This window comes from Hippoglossus hippoglossus, chromosome 24 (genome assembly GCF_009819705.1).
Source record: "Hippoglossus hippoglossus isolate fHipHip1 chromosome 24, fHipHip1.pri, whole genome shotgun sequence".
Lineage (NCBI taxonomy): Eukaryota > Metazoa > Chordata > Actinopteri > Pleuronectiformes > Pleuronectidae > Hippoglossus > Hippoglossus hippoglossus.
In genome coordinates, this window is record NC_047174.1 from 4,789,285 (window position 1) to 4,811,588 (window position 22,304).

At 41.9% G+C, this 22,304-nt stretch overlaps 1 protein-coding gene across 24 annotated transcripts in view; it reads left to right on the forward strand.

Annotated features, from left to right (window-relative positions):
* Positions 1-22,304, forward strand: part of ptprk (protein tyrosine phosphatase receptor type K) — a 95,334-nt gene that overhangs the window by 62,569 nt on the left and 10,461 nt on the right. For 13 of the 24 annotated variants that reach the window (XM_034579667.1, XM_034579671.1, XM_034579666.1 and 10 more), the window contains 15 exons: positions 680-792; positions 1,402-1,582; positions 8,653-8,835; positions 9,354-9,473; positions 9,750-9,859; positions 9,955-10,156; positions 10,246-10,351; positions 10,659-10,731; positions 10,975-11,097; positions 11,457-11,531; positions 11,641-11,677; positions 15,349-15,484; positions 18,748-18,777; positions 21,337-21,497; positions 21,921-21,956. In XM_034579667.1, the coding sequence (XP_034435558.1) occupies positions 680-792; positions 1,402-1,582; positions 8,653-8,835; positions 9,354-9,473; positions 9,750-9,859; positions 9,955-10,156; positions 10,246-10,351; positions 10,659-10,731; positions 10,975-11,097; positions 11,457-11,531; positions 11,641-11,677; positions 15,349-15,484; positions 18,748-18,777; positions 21,337-21,497; positions 21,921-21,956 (1,686 nt within the window). The remainder of the gene's footprint in view (positions 1-679; positions 793-1,401; positions 1,583-8,652; positions 8,836-9,353; positions 9,474-9,749; positions 9,860-9,954; positions 10,157-10,245; positions 10,352-10,658; positions 10,732-10,974; positions 11,098-11,456; positions 11,532-11,640; positions 11,678-15,348; positions 15,485-18,747; positions 18,778-21,336; positions 21,498-21,920; positions 21,957-22,304) is intronic. The other 11 variants (XM_034579675.1, XM_034579676.1, XM_034579685.1 and 8 more) reach the window with 3 other exon arrangements.

Genomic DNA, 22,304 nt, shown 5'->3' on the forward strand with positions numbered 1-22,304 from the left:
CAAGAGTCTGAATTGAATGCCACGAGATACACGATAAGACTGCAGCAGGTAAAGGATGATAAGAAAAACCCCCCCCCCCCCCCCCCACCCCAAAAAAAAAAAACACTGAAGAGCCAATTTTAGGTTTGTGCGTGGGGGGGGGGGGGCGCGAGAGGTTAACTCGGCGTTTGTCATTCTCTCCGCCTGTGCACCGACGGACTTCATTATCAGGATCCTGTGTGTAATAACAATAAATGAGGAAACCTACGAGAGGATTTATTGGACGAATCAGGGGAGGACGAGCAGGAGCGAGCATCTCCTGGTCGTGGTCATTAATTATGGTTTCAACAGAAACCGTTTTAGAATCCATCACTCCTGAGCCTGTAATCACTCTTCGTCTTCTTCTTCTTCTTTCATACCATTAATTCTTAAACTCATCACAGCTCCTCATCGGTGCCACCTCTTCCTCATCAACCGCCAAATAATCTAAATCAATCATTCAGTATAGACGCCATTATTTATGTGTTTGTCTCAGATATTCGTTTGAGTTCTGACGTTTCCCATCCGTGACACTGACGAGGCTTCTTCTTGCTGTCGCCTCAGCCCTCCTCTGTTATAGTTTGACCTTGTTTCAGCGTCTTTCCATTCATCTCTTTGAAACCACCATTCACGACCCCGTTCATTGTTTTTCTCTCCCCAGAGCCTCCGCACCCCATCGCACCCCCCCAGCTGCTGGGCGTCGGCCCGACCTACCTCCTGATTCAACTCAACGCTAACTCCATATTTGGAGACGGACCGATTATCCTGAAAGAGGTTTGTTCCTCCATGAGATAATAAGACAGTTTTAACCAATAACCTGTATGTAACAACACCCGTGTAACCCTGTTGAGAAAATACAATATAAATCCCCAAGGATGTGACCGTACCAAGTTCATCTGATTCTCTCACTGAGTCGTATTGGTTTGCGGAGAGCAGGGAAATAAAACGGCTGCTTCGCGGCACATTTAAGGAAACAAACCTTTTTGGTTTTCTTGTTGGGAGATGAAGAGAAGGAAAGGAAAACAGCTGGCGTGGCTCATCCAAAGTTACTGCACGTACAGATTAAAAAAACAATCTAACATTTTTATATGACTTCATAATTTATAGGCAACGGTTCCACCTCATCATCAGTCTTACTTTTCACCAAAGATGGAAATTATTTCTGACATGAGGCTAAATTGCAAGTTATGACTGAGATTGTTCAGCATAAAAGATTAGTGTCGCTCTTTTCATTAAAGTTTCCTCAAGAAAGCCAAAAAGTGAATATTCCAAACTGAGTCTAAAAAAGCCAGTAAATCTTCATCAAAGCCCAACATCAACACTCAAGTTCTAATTAATACTGAGCAGCCACAACAAGAAATACTGGATTTCCTCTCCCTTCAGGTCGAGTACCGTATGACATCCGGCAGCTGGATCGAGACTCACGCCGTCAACTCTCCCAACTACAAGCTGTGGCATCTGGACCCGGACACGGAGTACGAGATCCGAGTGTTACTGACCAGACCCGGAGAGGGAGGGACGGGCAAATCTGGACCGCCGCTCATCACCAGGACCAAATGTGCAGGTAGGCCGGAAGTGACACATTGTGGAGGAACATGGAGAAATGCATCAGTTGTGCACTGAGCTAAGCAGACGAATAAATCAAGTGAAGCAAAGATAAACAAAATCGATATCAGCAATAGATGTAATATGTGATTTATACAGTATTTGCTATAATGTATTTTGTAAAAGTGGGTTTTAAAGATGGATGTCCACCTAAATCACGATAAACTGGATTCTGTAGGAAACTTAGTGGGAGGTGTGTCTGCTTGTGCACACAGCCTTTTCCTTGTGTGTGTGTCTGTCAGTCTGTTCTTTCTTATCTGTGTATCTATATTTTAGTTGGGGGGAGTGATATTTGTACTGTGAGCAGGCAGTGAGAGGAGAGGAGGGATGTGTCGAGGGATACAAGTGGAGAAGGAAGGAGGGGAGAGTCGGTCCGTGATCTGAGAGAACGAGTGATTAAAACACTGGCTGCTCTCTCCACCTCGCTCGTTTTGTATCTGGCTCTTTTTATTTCTTCTCCTCTCACCTCGTTCCCCTTCTTTTCTCTCATTTCCCCCGTTCCTCCCTCTGCATGTCTCGACTTTCTACTTCGTTCCCTGTCGCCGCCTTTCCCCTCTTTCTCTCCCTCCCTCTCTCTGTGGATCAATAGACGGAGGGCAGAAACACTGTCTGACATTTGTAGAAATAAACGACTGAAATATAAACACAGCTAGCCTGAGGGAGAGAGACAGGGCGAGGGGGCGAGGGAGGGCGGGTTGATGCGAGAGAGAAAGAGACAGAAAGAGAAACAATGAGCTTGAATGAGAAACAGAAAAGGGGAGCGATGGAGAGATGATGAAAAACAATAAGGCTGGAAAAGAAAGAGCGCTGGAGAAAGATGAAACTGAGGAAAAACCCATAACCACAGGGCCTGACTGATGTCTGCCAACATGTGTGTGTGTGTGTGTGTGTGTGTTTGCTTGAATGAACCTTCGTGTGTGTGTGTATATGTGTGTGTGTGTGTGTGTTTATTGAGGAAGTCACAGACTTGTTCAGGCGACTCGTGTATTGAACAGTTTCCTGTTTGACAGGAAGAGGAAATGAATCTGGTCCTCCCTCACGCAGGAGCACGTTTGTGTTAAAGCCGTTAACGTCATTGTCGTAATCTGCTGATTATCAGACCAAAGCAGTTGAATGGGGGGGGTTTATGAGTTGAGAGAATCAAATCATCCTGTGCATCTGAATAGTTTCTGTCTACTCACGAGAAAATAATCAAGTTTACGAGACATGATCAGAAACCTTTCATCGTGTTCAGAGCGATTTCTGCTCTAATGCGTTTACTGACACTAAAGCAAATGTCCTCGTGCTGACATCACCCAGTTTCCTGTTCAGTTTATAAAAGGATTTTTTTTAAATGCCACTTCTGAGTGAAACTATTCCACAGTTTGGGATAGTTTCCTCAAAAGAAGGCTGAAAAAGACATTCGACATTATAGGAAATACTCGAATCTCTTTTCTTCAGTATTTATCCTGTAAAATACAAGTTTTCATATCGACATACTATAAGGTTCATATCAGATATATGGATCGAGCTCTAGTCATTTCTGGGAGGTTGTGAGGCTCAGTGGTTTCCAGTGTGTCCCTGTGATAGTGCCTGGATAAATCTGGGTCAGTGTGCATCACAGTGCCGTCCACTCCAAAACCCCCCCCACATCCCAGCTCCATGCCCAGTGGCTTAGGTTGGTTGCAGAGACAATAGCCGACCAAGAAATAGCACATAACCTCCCGCCGCCCCCCCCCCCCCCCGATAAATCCCCAACGTGGAGTTTCTACACTTCCACACAGATTAAACAAACAGGATATAATGTGCACACGGTTCTACAATAAAGCAACGGCACAAAACACACAAAATATATATATTATAAAAAGAACAAATTAGAATATGGCAGTCTGGGTAATTCATGGGAAACACTGGTGTTAGCTAGTGAGCTTTGAAGCTGGTAGGTGGATTTCATTTCAGTTTTTTCCCAGGATATGAGAGTAGTATTGATCAAAAGGTCAATAATAAATATTAGAGTGTATTTATATTGCGCTTTTTCAGTCTTATCCAGTACCAGTGGCATATTCACCCATCCATTCAGACATTACTTCTATATGCAGAACTTTTTCTATTACAAACCACTTTCGGCCAAAGGGGCAATGTGGGGTACAGTAGTTTTCCCATGGACTGGAGGAGCCGGGTATTGAACCACCGACCCTCTAATTAATGGACAACCCCCTCTACCTTTGAACCACACAACCAGATATTATTAATTACTTTATAAATATATTTAATATAGAGTTTACATGTCCACATCAAGATAGCCTAAACAGTTCAGACTTACACACACACACACACCCAGAGTTTAGTGTTTTGAGCGACAGGTACACGCAGGTTAGAAAGTTATTTAAATGCTAATGATTCCTTTGCTTCTCCTGTGTGGTTCGGTCTGTCTGATCCCACCACCTGTAGTTTACTGAATATTTAGTCCGACACAATGTAATGAAGACATGCGCGCTCAGCAACACGATGAAACACGCACACAAACACCCGACATAGACCCGATCCATCACCACGCTAAACACTGTTTAATTAAAAACCAATAAAGTTTGATCAAATGCAGGAATCGCACACCGCAGAGCAGTTAATGTGATGCGAGGCAGCGTTTCGTCTCCTCACTTCTCTTCTACACTCTTCTTTTTGATTTCTTTTCTATCTCTGCTTCTTTCTCGCGCTCCCCTCCGTCTCCGCTGCTCTCCCACTCCTCTCGATTTTCCTTCTGTGGTGATTTATTGCTCTTGTCTAAAGGGTGAAAAATAATCAACTTGAAGTGAAGAGTTCGTGAGAGTGTGCACATAGAGTGTGTGTGTGTGTGTGTGTGACACAGAGGAAGGTGATGAAGTAGCTTTTAATCCAAATCCTGAATTTTCTGCTGAAAACCTCTTGGTCATGGCAGGTTAGACACACACACACACACACACACACACACACACACACACACACACACACACACACACACACACACACACACACACACACACACACACACACACACACACACTCCAAAGCCATATTTACACGGGCATGGGCACTCACAGAAGAGAGATGCACTAAGAAGTATAGAAGTGCACAGACACACACAGACACACACACACAGTTCAGAGGAGTCACAGTATTTCTCCTGTGTTGCACGAACTCAGCATCACTTGGATTAATGGAAGAATGGAATCACAAAAACGCACATTTTCAGACCCACAAGCACAGAGGATGTCGGAATCACACACACAATATTTCACATGTTCCTCTTCATACGTCTGAAAACTCACACGTACGACGTCAGCAGGGCGACGCTTTAAGGGTCGGGCCCTTAATTTCAGAAACTATGATGAAAACATGACCTCTTTGACGAAGGTAATAAAGTAACACACACTTAGTTTTTGTCTTTTTGTGGCATTTCTCCACAGTAAATATGTAGAATGTTGTCGTCCTTTGATTGTGTGCATCGTTTATAGTTCAGCTTCCTCCTTAGAAGAGTGTTTAATTTCCCCTCTTTACCTCTCTTTGTAAATATAGATGTCTTGAAATGTCATTTTTATTCACGAACATTCCTCTTTCATCATCAATCACCAGTTAGAATTTGTTTCCTCGCTCCGAACATCCTGATTTCAAAACGATTCCCCCACGCACGGAATCGGCTTTTTTTTTTTTCATAATTAACCTCCGCGTCGGTAGATCAGAGTCCACGGGGCTTGAAAGTGCAAATTGAAAAACATGGTCCGGCTGAAATGTGCATCTTTCATGTTTTTTAAATCTGGTCCAGGGAGACGGAGACAATGAGAACGAATGAGCGGAGTTTCATTTGTCTTCCTCATGACAGTGGAAGGATTACCAGGAACTAATTGGACAGATTAACTTGGATTTGGCTGTGTCTCCTGTCACCCCTTTCTCCTCTCCTTCCCTCCTCACCCTCTCCCTCCCTCTGTTCTCCAGGCTCCGCTCTCTTTCCTCCTCTTTTCTTTACTGTATATTTCTTGGCTCTTCCTAATTGTTCATGATGCAGGAGACTTTTTTTTGTTGTTGCCCTCAGCGTAGTTCTATTTAATTTAGTTTTATTTCCTCTCTCTCTTTTGCTGTGTGCTCTTTAATTCCAACCTCTGGATTGTGCTGATATGAAGCTTGCCGTGCTCGGTGTTATTGTTGGTGTTTATTGGTATTGTTATTGTTTTCAAAGCTCCATCTGTGGAGAACAAAGCCTTTTAGTTCCAACATGAATCCAGCCGTTTGTCTGTCGACCGGAGGAGGAGAGGACAAGGCAGCCTCTGTGGTTTACCGTTGGACCGGGTCCCGCTTCGCCCTGGCCACGTTCCAAACTAGTTATCGTCTTTTCCCATTCCCCCTCTCGGTCTCTCTCTCTCTCTCTTTCCCTCTGTCATCTTCTGCTCCCTTTATCTGTCCCTCACTCCCTCCAGACCCACTTTCATTTTTACATGCACGCTTTGTTTTTACTCTCTCTTTCTTTCTTGTCTTTCTTTCTTTCTTTCTTTCTATCTTTCTTTCTTTCTATCTTTCTTTCTTTCTATCTTTCTTTCTTTCTATCTTTCTTTCTTTCTTTCTGTGTCTGTGTGTGTTTGTGTGTTTGTGTGTTTGTCAGACAGGCAGTGAGTCATATATTTTGTTTTAATTCCACGTTGAGGACCATCAGTGTGAAGCACTGTTAGCATCAAGAGACCATGAAATCAATACAATTTATTAGACTGCCCTGCACTCCCACAGTCGCGTACGTGCGTGTGGGGGGGTGTGTGTGTGTGTGTGTGTAATAGCCAGGTTTATGATGAGGATCACAAGTATTGATTTGAGCATGGAGAGAAAGCGAGAGAGAGAGAGAGAGAGAGAGAGAGGGATGGATGGATGGAGGAAGAGAGAGAGAGAGGAGACGGTGGTGGAGAGACAGGCAGAGAATACAGCAGGTCTCCCTCTCACTCTATTTAAATGTCAACCATCTAATAACAGGTTGAGGCTAAAATGAAATGCTCCGACCCCTCAGCTATTAACACACACACACACACACACACCGCTGAGCAATAATATTTGTGCAGCAGCTCGGCAGACAATTACCTGTCCGTCCGAGGATCTCCACGACCTCCATCCCTCTCTCTGTGTTCCTTCTCTTTCGGTTTTCTCTCACATGTCTATATGTCTCTTTATTAGGGAGCGATTAGCATCTAAATGACTTAGCAAACCTCAAATCTGTATTCTGCCCTCAGCTCTGTGAGTGAGTGCACGTTTGACCTTGACAATGCATTCTTATTGACAGAAGTTTTATTAAGACCTGCACACACACACACACACAGGCTCATACGCACACACACACATGCACACGCACATAAATAAACCTTTACATGCTCGGCTCAGATTTAATCTTGATTCGGTCACAACCCGAAGCCTTTCTGTGTGTTTGGCCGTGCATGTGAGTTTCTGTGCATTTGTGCGCGTCTGTGTGTGTGTGTGTGTGTGAGTGACAGGCAGATAATGGGCTGTCAGAACAAGCGACAAGTTTGTGTCCTTGTGTTGTCTCCCCCGAGAGAGGAAGACCCAGGGAAAAACAGAAAATGAGACAAGAAGGGGGTTGTGGAGAGACTTCCATCTGTATTTAAAATGAGATTTTCATATATGGGAAGGACTACGGGAGCAGGAGGGTGACAGCGAGGCAGAGATAGAACATCACCAGGTGATAAAAATGATTATCACTGTGAATTAAATCTTGTCAGTTCATTACAAGGAACAGTAAACAGAACTTTTAATTAAATTTGTTTTGCTTGCCCAGGGTTGTCCAGAGCCAATCTCAAAGATCAGTATCAGAGTTAATCAAGGCATATTTATAATTGGCTCTTATTGATCCGAAATACATTGTGTATTCTTTTGGGTTCTTTGTCACGATAACCTAATGCCCCAATTAACTCAAGAAAACCTTTTCTAAAAATGTCTTAAAACATATATAAAGCTGCTTTCAGTCATGCACTGAACTCTGGATATTCTCCTGAAGTTTTCTGTAGGGTTGTTTTGTGAGAACACACATATCAGAGTCACTTGCTCAGGGCGTTCTCCAGCCCCAAATTAAACCAACGCCGGTTTCGATGTGTTGTAAACAAAAACGTGGTTCCTGCAGAGGATGAAAATACAGAAAACTACACTTTTCAAGCCCCAAAGTTTAGCTCCACTTTTTTTGAATACATGTCAGGCGTCACACACTCGCACACAGATGTGTACGCTGCACTTTAACTCTTGTAGATCAAGTGGTAACCGCTGTGTGATTAGTAGAAGGAGCAGTTTGTCCTGTGGAGTAATAGCAGCCTCTTTGATTGAGAGATATCTTTTTCGAGCCGGAGAAGTGGTTCCCTCCACTCGAGAAATCGCTCTTCTGCAACGATTGATGGCTGCTGAAGATAATGGCTTTCCTACAGAGAAGGGCAGGTCCTCCATGCAGATGGGGAGCCTCAGAAGTAGCTCCTCTGTGTGAGGTGGTCCACCCTCACTGTTGAATAGCTGAGGAAACCACCAGTGGTGCGAGGATGCACGGCCATTTACATCTCAATGCTGGGCTGTGTGGCCTGGAGTCGCTCGGCTGGTGGGATGTGGACGGGGGCTGGGGGGGGGGGGGGGGGGTATTGATCCAGTTAAATGAGCCAGTTAAGGTAATTAAAGCCCCAGGCCGGCGGGAGAGGAGATTATATTGACTATTACAGTCCTGATTACACATAAAAGATGGAAATCAAAGACGTGCCTCGTAGAAGTTATTGCATTTGAGGAGCAGTTGAATGGCAGCGAGGAGCCGGAATAGATGTTAGTAAAACCCTCGTTTTATAGAGGGAAACAGTTGACTCAGCTCTCTTGGGCTTTTTTTGGCAAGACCAAGTACATTGCAAGTACCGTACACATTAATTATAAACCTTCTAAAGTTTATTGAAGTCTCTTTGCGTGTGGATTCATCACAAAATGGTAAAACGTTTCCCGTAACGCCGCTGCTCCTCGTCATGGTGGTTGACCTTCCCTCTGTGTTCCCTCTTCCTGCAGAACCTATGAGAACCCCCAAGAGGCTGAAGATCGCAGAGACCAGGTCCCGTCTGATCGCCGTGGACTGGGAGTCGTTGGGTTACAACATCACCCGCTGTCACACCTTCAACGTCACCATCTGTTACCATTACATGACGTCCAGCAACCGCAGCAAGGCCGACTGTCTGGACATGGACCCTAAAGGTACGACCCAACGTTTTAATGCAGTTTTACTCACTGCTATTTTATATTATACAACAAAACCTATGAGGGTTTTGAACTGAATATATTGTTCATAACTTATTGATTAAATACCAATTTAAAACTGTCTGATTAATAAGACAACACCTTATTTATGGACTGTTGATTCTCAGTGGGATCATTGACTCTGTTAATTTCTGAAATATAGATTCAAATGGATCAATTACTTTTTAACATATATATGAAACACAATTTCATATATATTCAATGAGTCCTTGAAAACTAATAATACTAAAACTAACCGAATATTGTTGGGAATCTTATCCATCTATGCTAAGAACGACCTTTACTACCGATCTGACGAGAGCGATATTGATGCAGTTAGTGCTAAAACAAATCATTATTGATTGATTAGTGAATTGCAGCGTTTTTCTGCTATATATCGTTGTAAATTGAATATCTTTGGTTGTTAAACTAAATCAATAATAAATAATTGTTAAACATGTTTTTTTCCTTCTCAGCACCACGCCACCTGGTGGGAAACCTGCCGCCCTACACCAACGTCAGCCTGAAGATGATCCTCACCAATCCAGAGGGACGGAAAGAGAGCGACGAGACCGTCATTCAAACTGATGAAGATGGTAAATGCCTGTTTTTATCTGTAGAGCATGTTTACAGGTATTTTGACAGGTTAGGTAACAGATGCTGTGGAATAAAGTACAAAAAGGAGTTGTAGGATGTTGTAAATTACCACAGCATCATATGGCTGATTAAATAGGAAAGATATAACTTTAAAGAACACAGTTTAAGGCATCACTGTTGTGTGTATTCCGGTCGTTGGTGGATTTCTTTCATTATCTTAACAGTATCTTAATTCCATTAGCATTGAATAATTGTCTCTGTGTATATGTCAACAGTTCCAGGTGCAGTTCCCAGTCAGTCGCTGAGAGCCACTCCGTTTGAAGACAGAATTCTTCTCTACTGGAAGGAACCGACTGAGCCCAATGGAATCATCATACAATACGAGGTACTGACGGCCGCAGCAGTAGAAGGAGCTGATGAAGGAGCCACATGTTTGGAAAAATATTAAAAACTTGTTTCTGTCTTTCTGCAACGCCTCAGATCAGCTACAGCGGCATACGTTCATACGACCCCTCGGTGCCTCTGCAGCGGCCGGGACTCACGGCGTCTCTGCCCTCGAACGCCACCTACCACCTGTTTCCCCAGCTCCACCCGGGCGTCACGTATCATCTCTCTATACGAGCGTCCACCTCCAAAGGATTTGGTCCCGCAACCACGCTCAACGTGTCAACTAACATCTCAGGTAGAAAATGAGATTTGATGCTTCATGTTTTATTATCACGTTTAGATAGAAGGAAAAGTGACGTGAACGCTCTGGTGCTCGTTTTTCAGCCCCGACAATCGATGAGTACGACGGGTCGGAGGCTTTTCTGAATGAAACTGCAACAACCATCACTGTCCTGCTCAAACCTGCACAGGCCAAGGGAGCTCCTATAAGGTACGTGTGTGGTTAGAATTCATATTTCTCACCTTTGGCATTAGGTTGGGTTGCATATTGTCCAGTGGGGGTTTTATCCTTAATGTAGAGCAACAATTAAAGCATAAAGGAAAACAAAAACAAATACGCTGCACTTGTTATTTTCTAGGATTAGCATGGGATCAGATTACCACATAAACATGTAACTACAGAGCTTGTTTTTGAAATTAGAGTTGATTGATATCTCATTTTTCATTCTAGTGTCTTGTATATATGAGTGTATTGAAATAATTAAAATAATGATAACATTGTCTACTTGTGTCTACAGTGCGTACCAGATTGTGGTGGAGGAGGTGAACCCTCAGCGGACTCGACGCCAAGCTTCCTCTGACTGTTACGAGGTGATTATTAATCTGTTTCTACAGTACATGTAAGAAGCCAGGCCATCGCAGCTTTTCTATATAAAGCTTTTCTATGTGTTTATTTGCAAACATACTTCTCCACTGCAAAAAAAAGTTAGATTTTAGAGCAGAGTAGCTTTTACTTTCAGAAAAAACTTGACTGTTGAGCTTTAATTTGATTGATGTTGTTTTATTTACGTCAGATTTATTAACATGTTGTTCTTAATAAATCATCTTCCCCAGGTCCCAGTTTCCTACCACAGTGCGTCCAGTGGTGGATCTCCATATTATTATGCCGCCCAGCTTTCCCCCAGCAACCTGCCTGAGCCGCTCCCCTTCACTGTGGGCGACAACAAGACGTATCAGGCAAGTTAGAAGCAATAAATCATAGTTAAATCATTAGATATGAAACAGAGGGAAGCACTGTGCAGCACACTCACAATCAAGAGGGTAACAAACCCGTAACCGTGGATTTTCTTAATTCAAGCAAGTGCAGTTCACGCAAATGAGATATAACATGTTAAAACATTTGCATTCGAGATATTGAGAATTGGATTGTGGTAACTTTACACTTTGTATAGTGTTTGTGTTGAGCTGAATTTACCGGGCGACAAACGAAAAGGGACAGAAAGTATTTTCTCCGTAGAAGAGTTAACAAGTGAAATCAGTGCCTGTATTTCACTTTATATAAAGTCGATAATCACTTTTTATGTTTTTATCTCCAGGGTTTCTGGAATCCTCCGCTGGCTCCGAGGAAGAACTACAACATCTACCTTCAGGCTGTTAGCAGCACAGAGCGGGTAAATACACACGTGGTTACTCTTAACATAGAAAGTCACAATCTCTTGGTTTCATGCTTCACTGTGTTTGTTTGTGGACTTATTGGTCTTAATGTGTCTTTCTCTTCAGGAAACTAAAACCCAGTGTCTGAGGCTGGCGACTAAAGGTGAGAGCACAAATCTCTCTGTGTTTCTTTGACGATCAAATGCTACGATGTTTATTTGGTTGAATTCCTGAGTGACAGACTGTTTGATGCAGTCAGTGTTCATAATCTTCTCAGTCCCTTACTTCTGAATGGAGTGGTGTTTGACAGAGATGAGTCTGTATTAAGAGCATTAGAGAGGATAAGATAATATTTGTGCTTGCTAGAGAGAGAAAACATGTGAACGTCATGTATGTCTATCTGCACATTTAACTGGACTCGGAGTTTAACATTTGATGCTTCTCCAAGTAGCCATATGTTTATAGATTATCAGACTGGCTTTAAATGGTGCGGAGTTAATCCCCGGGGCAACCTCGCACAAGTACACACATGCACAGAACACACACACGTGTGCACACACAGTGTTTTCAGGAATGTGGCTGACGGATCAGAGTTTAGCCGCGCGGAGTAAGAACGAGGATAAACAGAAAAACACATTAACATGTTTTCATTGAAACTGATGTGTACAGATGTGTGGTTGTGAAGTGGAGAGCTTTTAACAGAGGAGACAATTTTATGTTTACGTGGCTCGTAATGTAGAACACAACAGTAATGTCTGTCGCTTTGTCAACTTAGGCTGCAACTATTGATTATTTTCAGGATCAATTTAACCGCCAATCATTTTATAATAGGTATTGAAAATGGTTGCATCAATACACAAAAATATAGAAACTATATATAATATGAAACTGAGTAATCCCCATGTTTTATTGGCTAGAAAATTATAATAAATTATAAAAGAGCCAATTCATTTTTATCAGTCAAGAAATTGATTAATCAACAAAGCAAGTTATTTGGGTTAAAACCGGCTGAGAGTAGCGTCATCATCATCACTACCATCTGACATCAGGGGCCTGACCATAGAGAAGCAGTTACTGGAACAGGTGGTTTCTTCACCCAAAATCTGCCAGAAAGAGACAAGTCTCTGGTCTCTGGTCTCTGGTCTCTGTGGCCTGAGGGCGTCTGAGTGAAGCTCAAAGACTTTAGAGAGGATTCTAGATTTTTTTTTAATAACTGGGAGAAAGACGCTCTAATGGACAGAGAGGTCGGACGACTGTCCCTTCTTTTTTTTATGTCCCTGTGTGTGTGTGTGTGTGTGTGTGTGTGTGTGTGTGTGTGTCTGTGTGTGTGCGCTCAACCGTGCGTCCGGGATGGAGGATTAAGTGATGATGGTCCTATTAGGTCATCTGGGGTATTGTGTATTGTCATTGCTGCCTCAGGGTGTTTTTTGTCGGTGTGTGTGTGTGTGTGTGTGTGTGTGTGTGGCGGTGTGTTACTTGTTGTTATGATTGTTAGTGTACTGACCTGGATAATTTTTGCAGACATTAAGAGCTACCGCCGACATTATGAGGTCAGACTCAGAACCCTGTGAAGTTTGTTTTTCCTTTTTTTGTTATATTTTGTCTCGTCCCTTTTACATACCAAAGGTTTCTTGGTCAGTTATAAAATATGTTTAAAACAGCAAGTGTTATGCAAATTTGCTCCATTAAGCAAACCAGATTTTTGTAACTTTGTTTAATGTACAACTATTATTCGTTGGTGACTAAATATTCAAGATAAATTTACCAAGATATTTGATTTTTGAGGCCAATATTGTTAAGATATTTTTTTATAATATTTTTTCACAAACTCATGCATATAAATTGATACGGATTTATTTTGAGTTAGTTTATTTTGTATTGTGACCATGAAATATACAAACAAAGGAGGAATTTAATGAAAAACATCATTTTGTGAATATAAACTATTCAGAGCGGAACAGAAAGAAAAATACAGAATAATTATCTTATAAAAGCAATTTTTTTTCACCTGACATTTCTGCTCATACCTCATCCATCAATCTCAAACCTACACTGTGTGCTGGGGGAATATTGTTGCGTAATAACTGTGGACGAGCACATGCCAAAGACTTTAGTGCCAGAAAAACGTTATAACTCCACAATATGTTAAGGTCACAAATATTGAGAGATATAAAGAGAAAGAGGCAGATTATTTTTTATCTTGTTGCTATTCAGCTTTTAGAAGTGGATTATTATTTGATAGACGTATTGCATTATGTTGAGTTTTGTGCACGTCTTTGTGTTGGATTATCATAATGCATGATAATGTTCTTACGTCGCAGTATGAACTGCTCTGGCGTTATGAGATCAGATCACTAAGTAGAGCTCAGAAGCATGAAAACAGATGCTCTCTCGCTCTCGCTCGCTCTCTGTCTATGATCAACAGGCTTTAACCTCAGTCTGCCTGGAAAAAATAATTTCCCAAAATTTAGAGAGTTGAGTCAACTCGCTGAATTGAATCAGGAACAGAAACGAGTTTGAGTTCATGTTATACACAAGGTTAAATCACATTTTCAAATGAGTGCATGACGCCTGAAATGCACTGAGAAGACGAAGTACCAGACACACAATCAAATATGAACATTTCTTTATGCTTATACACATTGTCTTGTGTTATTTTGTTAGTGTGTCTGCAGCTGGGAGGAGGAGGAGGAGGAGGAGGAGTAGGTGTGCAGAGTTCACTGGTTCAGTACAACCAAAATTAACTGTTAATGTCAGTATTTCAATCTATGAGTCAAACAAGCTGCTCAAACAAACCCCCTCACTTTATTTGCATCGTGACGTTTACCTTTACACTGAATATCTAGAGTCTTGATATTTACCTGATCTCCAGCACAGGCCGGATTAAACCTCCCTGATTAAATGGCTCATCAGGACTTGCTCCATATCGCGCTCACCACTTTTCCCGATGTGAGGGCATTCTGTTAAAGACGTCTTCAGGGAGATATCGTCCCTGAGGCCTGTCGCTCAGGTGGCAGTGTTTGCCAGGTGCCAGCCGGAGGTGACGCCGGGTTGTGTAAATACTTCAGAATAGAGCCAAGATCTGACATTATTTGTGTTATTGGCTCACTGACTGTGCCACGTGAGGGAAAATTCAGAAATGTGGAGACGGTTTACTGAGCTGCAGCTTCAGGGCTCCTGGAAAGTTTATTTTACTGATGGGTTTGGTTTTTATTTGAACTGAGACAGAAGGTTTGTGTGATTAGAAACAGTTTCACTTTTTTCTTCTTGTATCATAAAGTCATTTCAAATGTTTGTTTGATTTTTCTTTCAATTAGATTTTCTTTCAGTTTATTACACTAATATGCTTTTAGGTTAAATACTTAATACTTGATAGATTTGTTTATGGATGTGGTATTTTTTACCCGATTTCCATGAAACTTGGTCGGAGGATGTTGTATTGTTTCCGGGAAAAACCCATTACCTTTGGTGTGGATCTGGATCAGGGGGCGGATCCAGGAATACGTTTTCTTTTAACATTGTTAGATTGGGTGTTTTTCATCATTCTCACTGATTTCCCTGGGAATAATGCATGGATGTTGATTTAAGGGACTGATATTTATGAGTGTGTGAAACTTGGTACATTTTGATTGAGTTTAATTGGACTGTTTGGCCTTGGTGGTGGTATGAGCTTCACCGAGTGCCATTGTAGTTCATGGATGTTTTCATTTGATGAGGTTTTACGATTTTAATTATTTTATCTGCTCGTAATAATACAAAATGTAAACTTCTGGCAGTTTGATGATGGTACGTTAGAGGCTCAGACTTGATGTTTTTCTTACTGTCCCTACCTAGGTGCTACCGAGGAGCCAGAAGTCATCCCCGACCCGGCGAAACAGACGGACCGGGTGGTAAAGATCGCTGGGATCAGTGCGGGGGTTCTCGTCTTTATTCTGCTGGTGTTGGTAGCCATCCTATTGGTCAAGAAGAGGTGAGTGATATGAACATCATACGTGACCTAAGGAGGAGTTGACGAAGTTCACTGTGAACAGTGCTCCACGTGCACACCGACACGCATGCAGATGCAAGAACACGTGGACACCGGCGTGCACCTGAATCCATTTCTCTTGTTGTGTGTTGGTCCAGTATTTGATGTAGTAACGCCATCTTCCATCCATCCACCATTAACGTTGATCTCCCCTCAGAACCGGGTCTCATCACTGCATGTCGCAAAGGCTGAAGGTTTTTATCTTCCACCAGATCCACGCAGAAATATATTTTCTAAATCAGGAACTGCTGCTTCGCTGTCGTGTGATTTAGATCTGAGGTTTTTTCTTTTTATTTCGTGTACACTACAGCTTATGAAACAAACGAGACTAAACAACTAGTCAGAGCAGCTGGTGAAATCAATCCTGAAGCAGAAGATGTCAAGTAACTTCACCAGACTAACGGATTATGGAAACAAAGACATAAAAACGTCCGATAGAAACATAGAAGTGATTATTTGAAGCCAGTGGAGCACACAGACATGGTTTTAGCAGTTCTCTCTCATTCAGTGTAATAAAGTGCAGGTATAATTAAGCCTTGTTCAGAGAAATGGAAAAGAAAGAAATAAGTGAACATTAATGCTGAGAGAATATTTAGAAACATCAGTGTCTCCTCGTTCTTCATCTCAGAAGCATCTCGAGGTGTCGGAGTCGGTTCTGGTGTCACTGGAACGTTTTTTGGCCTCTGTTGTGTTCACTTGGTTCAGAGCTCCCCCATGTGGTGGCTGGACAGAATCACAGCACGAGCACCACACAGAAGCTGAATCACACAGGTCCTTTTTTCAGCAAAGCACAAGACAATAGTGTGAAAACAACCTGCTGTTATTTCTGTGTTTTATCAGAATGTTTCTCAGAAAGTATTAAGAAGGTGAAGATTAGAGTAAATGTCCTGTTTCTACAATAAAAGGATTTCACTAGTGTTTGTCCACGAAGCCCCAGCAGTTGTTTGGTGTCTCCAGAAGCTGTTTACATGAGAGCAGCATTATTCGTGAACCACCTCAGTGCTGCTGGGTCGGCCTCAGACACACAGACCCACATGTTATGTCTTATTTCACAGTTTACGTACATCCATGTTAGAATCTTATATACAGTCTATGGTTAGAATACAGTAGGAAAATATCAGCAAAATTCAAATGTCCACACCCAATTTTCTGGATTATTGGCTTGGTAAGAAAACAGAGAGAGTTTTCAGTGTCAACCATTAGGTTGAACGGTCAGATTAGGTTGAATTTGTGCACAAACACATTTACAACTTAAGTGTGTTTGTTTGCAGTAATTAACTATCCCTTAACACGGCGCTCTTCTTGTGACCATTAATTAAAAAGCTGTTGTCAAGGGAAACTAAGTGCCTCATTAAAATTAGACTAATCAGCAATTTAATTCAACAGATACATTCATGTCAAGTCTTTTTTATTTCATATTATTATGAAAAGTAATTGTACAGAGTAAAGTTAAATAAAAACAAGGTGAAATGCTTATTTGGCCACTCTGTAAATTGGACATTATAAAAAACTTCAATATTAATCATGGTCAATTAGGAAGATGTCTCTTTCAGGAAACTCTAGATTACAGGATTTGGTTTGAATAGTATTTCCAGATGTTTTAGAGAACAACCAGGAGAACTCTCTCTCAACCACCAATCCCAATCTCACTCAGCAAACCAAAAAACAATTAGACTTTAAATCACAGTCAGAACTGAACTCTGGTCACTGCACTTATCCGCTCCTGCAGCTCCTGACGTGCGTATTTTCCTTCTAATGCTCGTAATGAATTCATGTGATCCGGCTCACGCAGCTCTCGTGTCAAAGTGTAATTGTCTATCTTAAAGTGAGGCCCTGAGCTTAAAGTGTAGCTTATAAATACTGTATTTATTGAGGAAGCCGTCCAGTATTTGAAGTACGAGACATATTATCGCCTGTGTTTGATCCACAGTTTGCGCTCAGTGGCCTGATAACCTGTTTGACTGAACATTATCTGTCCCTAGAGGATTTTTAGGCCTTTTGATATGAGGCCTAATTGCTAATTACTAATTGGTCCAAATTGAGAGATAATGCATTTTCAGTATGTCACTGTTGTGTAATTTAATGCAACGCCTGAAGGAACCGAGTTCAGTGTCTGTTGTTGTTCTCAACCAAAGTGAAAGAAGCTCACACCACAATCATTTACCTGAGCCTGAGGGAAGTTCTCACTAAAGTTGATTTTTGACAGGTTGATCTATCTACTAACTTAAAAAAGAGCATTACTGTTTGAAATGTAATATTTCCAAGTATGTTTCTATACATTTATTTTGTTTTTAGTTCTTTTTTTTGTGTAATTTACGAGGATATATTTGATTGTGCTGCAGCAAACATTCATCAACATATAACAGATGTTTCCAGATGAAATAACAAGTGAATGGGACAGAAAATGACCTTCGAGTAACTTAAAACAAGTTCTTGAAACTTTCTGGTCCCATTTTGAGTTTGTTTTCAGCCACATTAAGTTCATTCAGACATTTCTAGATTGATTTATGACAAAATTGTGATGTAGCAGTAGAGCACTCATAAAATGTAATGAACGCATTTCTGATTTTCACGTCACCCTCATGAGGACGAAGTGAAGCTGTTCAGTCGTTCTCTCTTTTCCACGAAGGTTTCTGGGGAGATCAATCGTCATCGTCATTGAACCTTTACAACTTTGAACAATACTGCATCTTTAAAATAGTGGGACATGATGACATCACTATGACATCATGCTTGCTTTACAGGAAGCGAGCCGCGTGCTGTTACAGCTCCGACAGCTCTGTTTTCAGCTTTGACCAAATGTTAGGGGTCAGCGAGAGTGATTGGCTGATCGGGGCTAAATCTGTAATTAGGTTTGAGGAAGCAGATTTGAAAATATTGCATGAATACTTTAAATATAACACCCGAAAAGGAGAGGAAGCATGTTGAGAGGTTAATCCTGATAGTTTGTTGTTATTGTAGTAATACTTTTAGCTTGTTTTATAGTATTTATTCAGTATTAAATTTGAGTTTTCATTATTACTAAAGAAATAGGGCCCGTAGTAATTACAACAACCCCTTGCATGACCCTCAAGTTGTAGCAATCGAAAGGTGTTTTCTTCTGTTTCTGTTGTTGCTGGTTGGGACAGGACAAGTATTGTCCTTATTTGCATATTCATGACCCTTGTGTCTCATTCTTTGCTTTCTGATTGGCTCACAACCCCCAGGAGGACCTACTATTCATACTCTTATTACCTGTAAGTAAACAAACAATCAGCTCACCCAGCCGCTGGTACCTTATTGGGCGAACTCTTAGTGGCTAGTTGTTGTTATTCTTTTAAAGATGCAGTATACTTTTTTCAAGACAAAACACATTTTCAGCTCTGACCAACCAGCCAAAGCCATCCTCATTGATGCCTCACCAGGGCGGGGGTCAATTCACTTTCATGTCAGTCAGTTCAACACTTTTATATAAACACATTTTATACTATACCCTTAAAACATCCAGAATGGTTTTGGAACGCGAATGATGATGTTTTAACCGTCATAAAAATCCCATGAAACAAACCAATGTTGACTCACTAGCTGATGAAATGTCATCTTTCACCAAAGGGACTGAACTGACAGTGAATTGGCCTCAGGCCCCGGTGTCCTCTACATGCTCCAAAGTTGCTCTGAAGCAGGCTCATGAAGGCCAAAGTTGGCCACAAACCAGACCCAAGCAGGCCAGAGTGGGACGACACGGGCCTTTTGCGTGTTATTTGAAAAAAGAATGCTGCACTTGTGACTTGTAGCTCTTTGTGTGCATGTAGTCATGTGATCATCCATCCGCCCATCAAGTCACAGGTATCATGGTAAAACTCTGCTACACGTGCACAGTGCGTCTCTCACTGTCGGTGGAAACCAGGCGGCTCCTCCATGTTGGGACTCACGGTGTCTGGTGTTGTGTCGGTAGCTCTGAGTTCGGTTCTTCTTGTGTTTTGGGGACTTCCTGCTCTTCTCTGTCTCTCTGTGACCAAAATAGATCCACAAAACCTGCACTGACTTTAAAAAGAGGTGGAGAACTGTTCATTAACATGAAAATAGAGATAATTAATGAAGCAAAAGAAGCAATGCCACACATATAAAGTCATTTTTATTGATTCATCTAATCCGTTTTTATATCTTGTAGCTAGTTTGAAAACCCCTTAAGTTAATGTCAGTTACTATTAATAATGAATTATTAATGATATCCCCCCCCCCCCCCCCCTAGTTCTGGTCACATCCATTCTTTATATCTGTTTCTTTGTCTCCGTCCTCTACAGTTTGTACAGTTGACAGCAAACGGTGGTGCATAATTCAAACTCTCCTTCTCGACTCTTTTCATGTTTTCTGTGAGACGACCAATAACACAAACAGCTACACGTGGCCAGTGGTTCAATCTATGTTTTCTGCTGAGAGTGTGTGTCTGTGTGTGTGTGTGCGGTCTTGGAGGTGGAGTTGGTGTATTTTGGGGTCAAGAGGTAAAAAAAATACACAACAAACCCACACAGCATGCATTCTGTGTGGGAAGAAGTCAGAGCCGTATATTGTATCAGTTTGGCAACGACCGAAAATCAAATTTTTTGTTTTTTTTATCCATCCTCTGCTTCCGTTCATTAGCTGCAGCCATTTTGTTTCCCAGCTGTCAAGATTTTATTTTCAAAATTCGCGTTTGGACTCAAATTGCAATTCAAGTGAGACGCTAACTTTTTCTCGAGCACAACATGAAAAACATCAGTTCACCAGTAGAGATGTTGTCGTCACTGATGTATATCTATGGCTCTGGGTCCATCGTGCTCCTGCATGCTCTCATGTTCGAGACATTAAGTCGTCTGCGGTTGCTTTTCCTGGGAGTTAAAACTGAAAAGGACACCTTTTAGATTTTAAGCTGTTATTTTTCTTCAACAGGCGAAATGATAGAGACAAAGTTTCAGTTGCTTGTAAAAAACAACTTCTTTGAAGAAAAATGCAAGTTTAACTTTTTTTTTTTTTTAAATTAGGCATCCCTAAAATGTGTATTTCATTAAAAACCAGTATCCTGCTCTTTTAAAACGCTGGACTGACAAGACCTCACATGCTCCAGCTCATATGATGCTAACTGTGGTACTTTGGTTGGTAAATGGTTTTACAAATGGTTTTTATAGAGAATAGTCCCCCCCCCCCCCCCCCCCCCCCCCGCTGTTGTTTTAATGGGATTTTTTTCTATCTTAGCTGTCAGATGAAAACCAAATATTTTATTTTCCCATTTTTGTGTCTTATATTTTATATTTGCTTTGATATGAAGTTTTGATTCAGATAACACAGACACCTTGTGAAATTTAAAAGATTAAGAGTTTCAGACGACTAGAAATTGATTTCATATAAAATTAGTGTTAAGGTGGAATTCCTCTGACAGCTCATCTATAGCTCCAAGGTTGATAACAGGTTTTCCCTTTGCTTCTTGACCGTAGGTTTTAAGTCACTTCCCTAGATGCTGTTTTCCCTTTGTTCCTATAGCCTGTTTAATGCTGCCATTTATAAACAAGCCTCTCCTCTACTTTCCTTGCTTGATCTCTTCCTCTCTTCTTCTCTTCTCCCTTCCCTTCTTCTTCTCTAAACTCTGCATCTTGAATCAGAAGCCTGCAGCCCCCAGCTAAGCTACTGTTACCAAAAAAAAAAGACATAAAGATTTCAATATCGCACTATACATGAAGATCTGAACATTTACCCAGTAAGGCTGTGTTCTGCAGGCTGGCTGATGTTTGTGTTTCTGTCTGTGAGATGCCTGACTGTGTCCGTCTCTGCCCCCCCGACAGGAAACTGGCCAAAAAACGTAAGGACGCCATCGGAACCACGCGGCAGGAAATGACGCACATGGTGAACGCCATGGATCGCAGCTACGCCGACCAGAGCACTCTGCACGGAGAAGACCCGATGGCCGTCACGTTCATGGACTCGCACAACTACAACAACAGATGTAGGTTCATAAGCAACGCTGTTATTTATCTTTAACCTTATAAGTGGCACCTGTGGCACCTGAATTGTAGAAAGGGTGAATATTCTGGTCTGATATGTGAACGAGAGAATAGTGCATCATCTGCAAAGAAATGAAATGATTGCATGAGAATTCATGGCTTTACCGGACCACAGAGCGAAGATTGTGGATGGTTTTGTCAATAAAGGTATAAGATGTGTATTGGAGAATATCTAGTGACACATTCCTCCCCTGGTTCTGTGGGAAGCACTAAATGCCCCCCACCCCCCCCCCCCCCCCCCCCCCCCCCCCCCCCCCCCCCCCCCCCCCCCCCCACCACCACCACCACACACACTTTCTGGTCCTCCTCTGTGTTTGAGTTCTGCTGAAATTGAAAGCGTCTCCTCACCATGTTTCCTTCTACAGTGCCCAACGACCCTCTGGTTCCTACTGCTGTGTTAGGTGAGACCTCTAGCATGGTTGGACAAATCCCATTCATCACCAGAAACGCCCTGTAGCGATCACCCATCAGTGTCATGAAGCCCCCCCCCGCGCTTGTAGCCCCTGTCCTGTGTGTCCCTGTGCGTCATTACATAAGTCCCACTGTGGCTGTCGGACGTGGTCAAAGCCTCCATTACATCCTGTCGTGACCCCGTGCTTCCACATCTATGCCTGTGCAGGTGGATAGTTTGGCTCGTTTGAAGTATCTGTACGTTGTATTTAATCTACAATTAAAAGTACTAAGTGTTTAAGTAAGTTCACTGCAGTATTACCACAAATTAAATGGAAACACAGCAACTTTCTAAGACT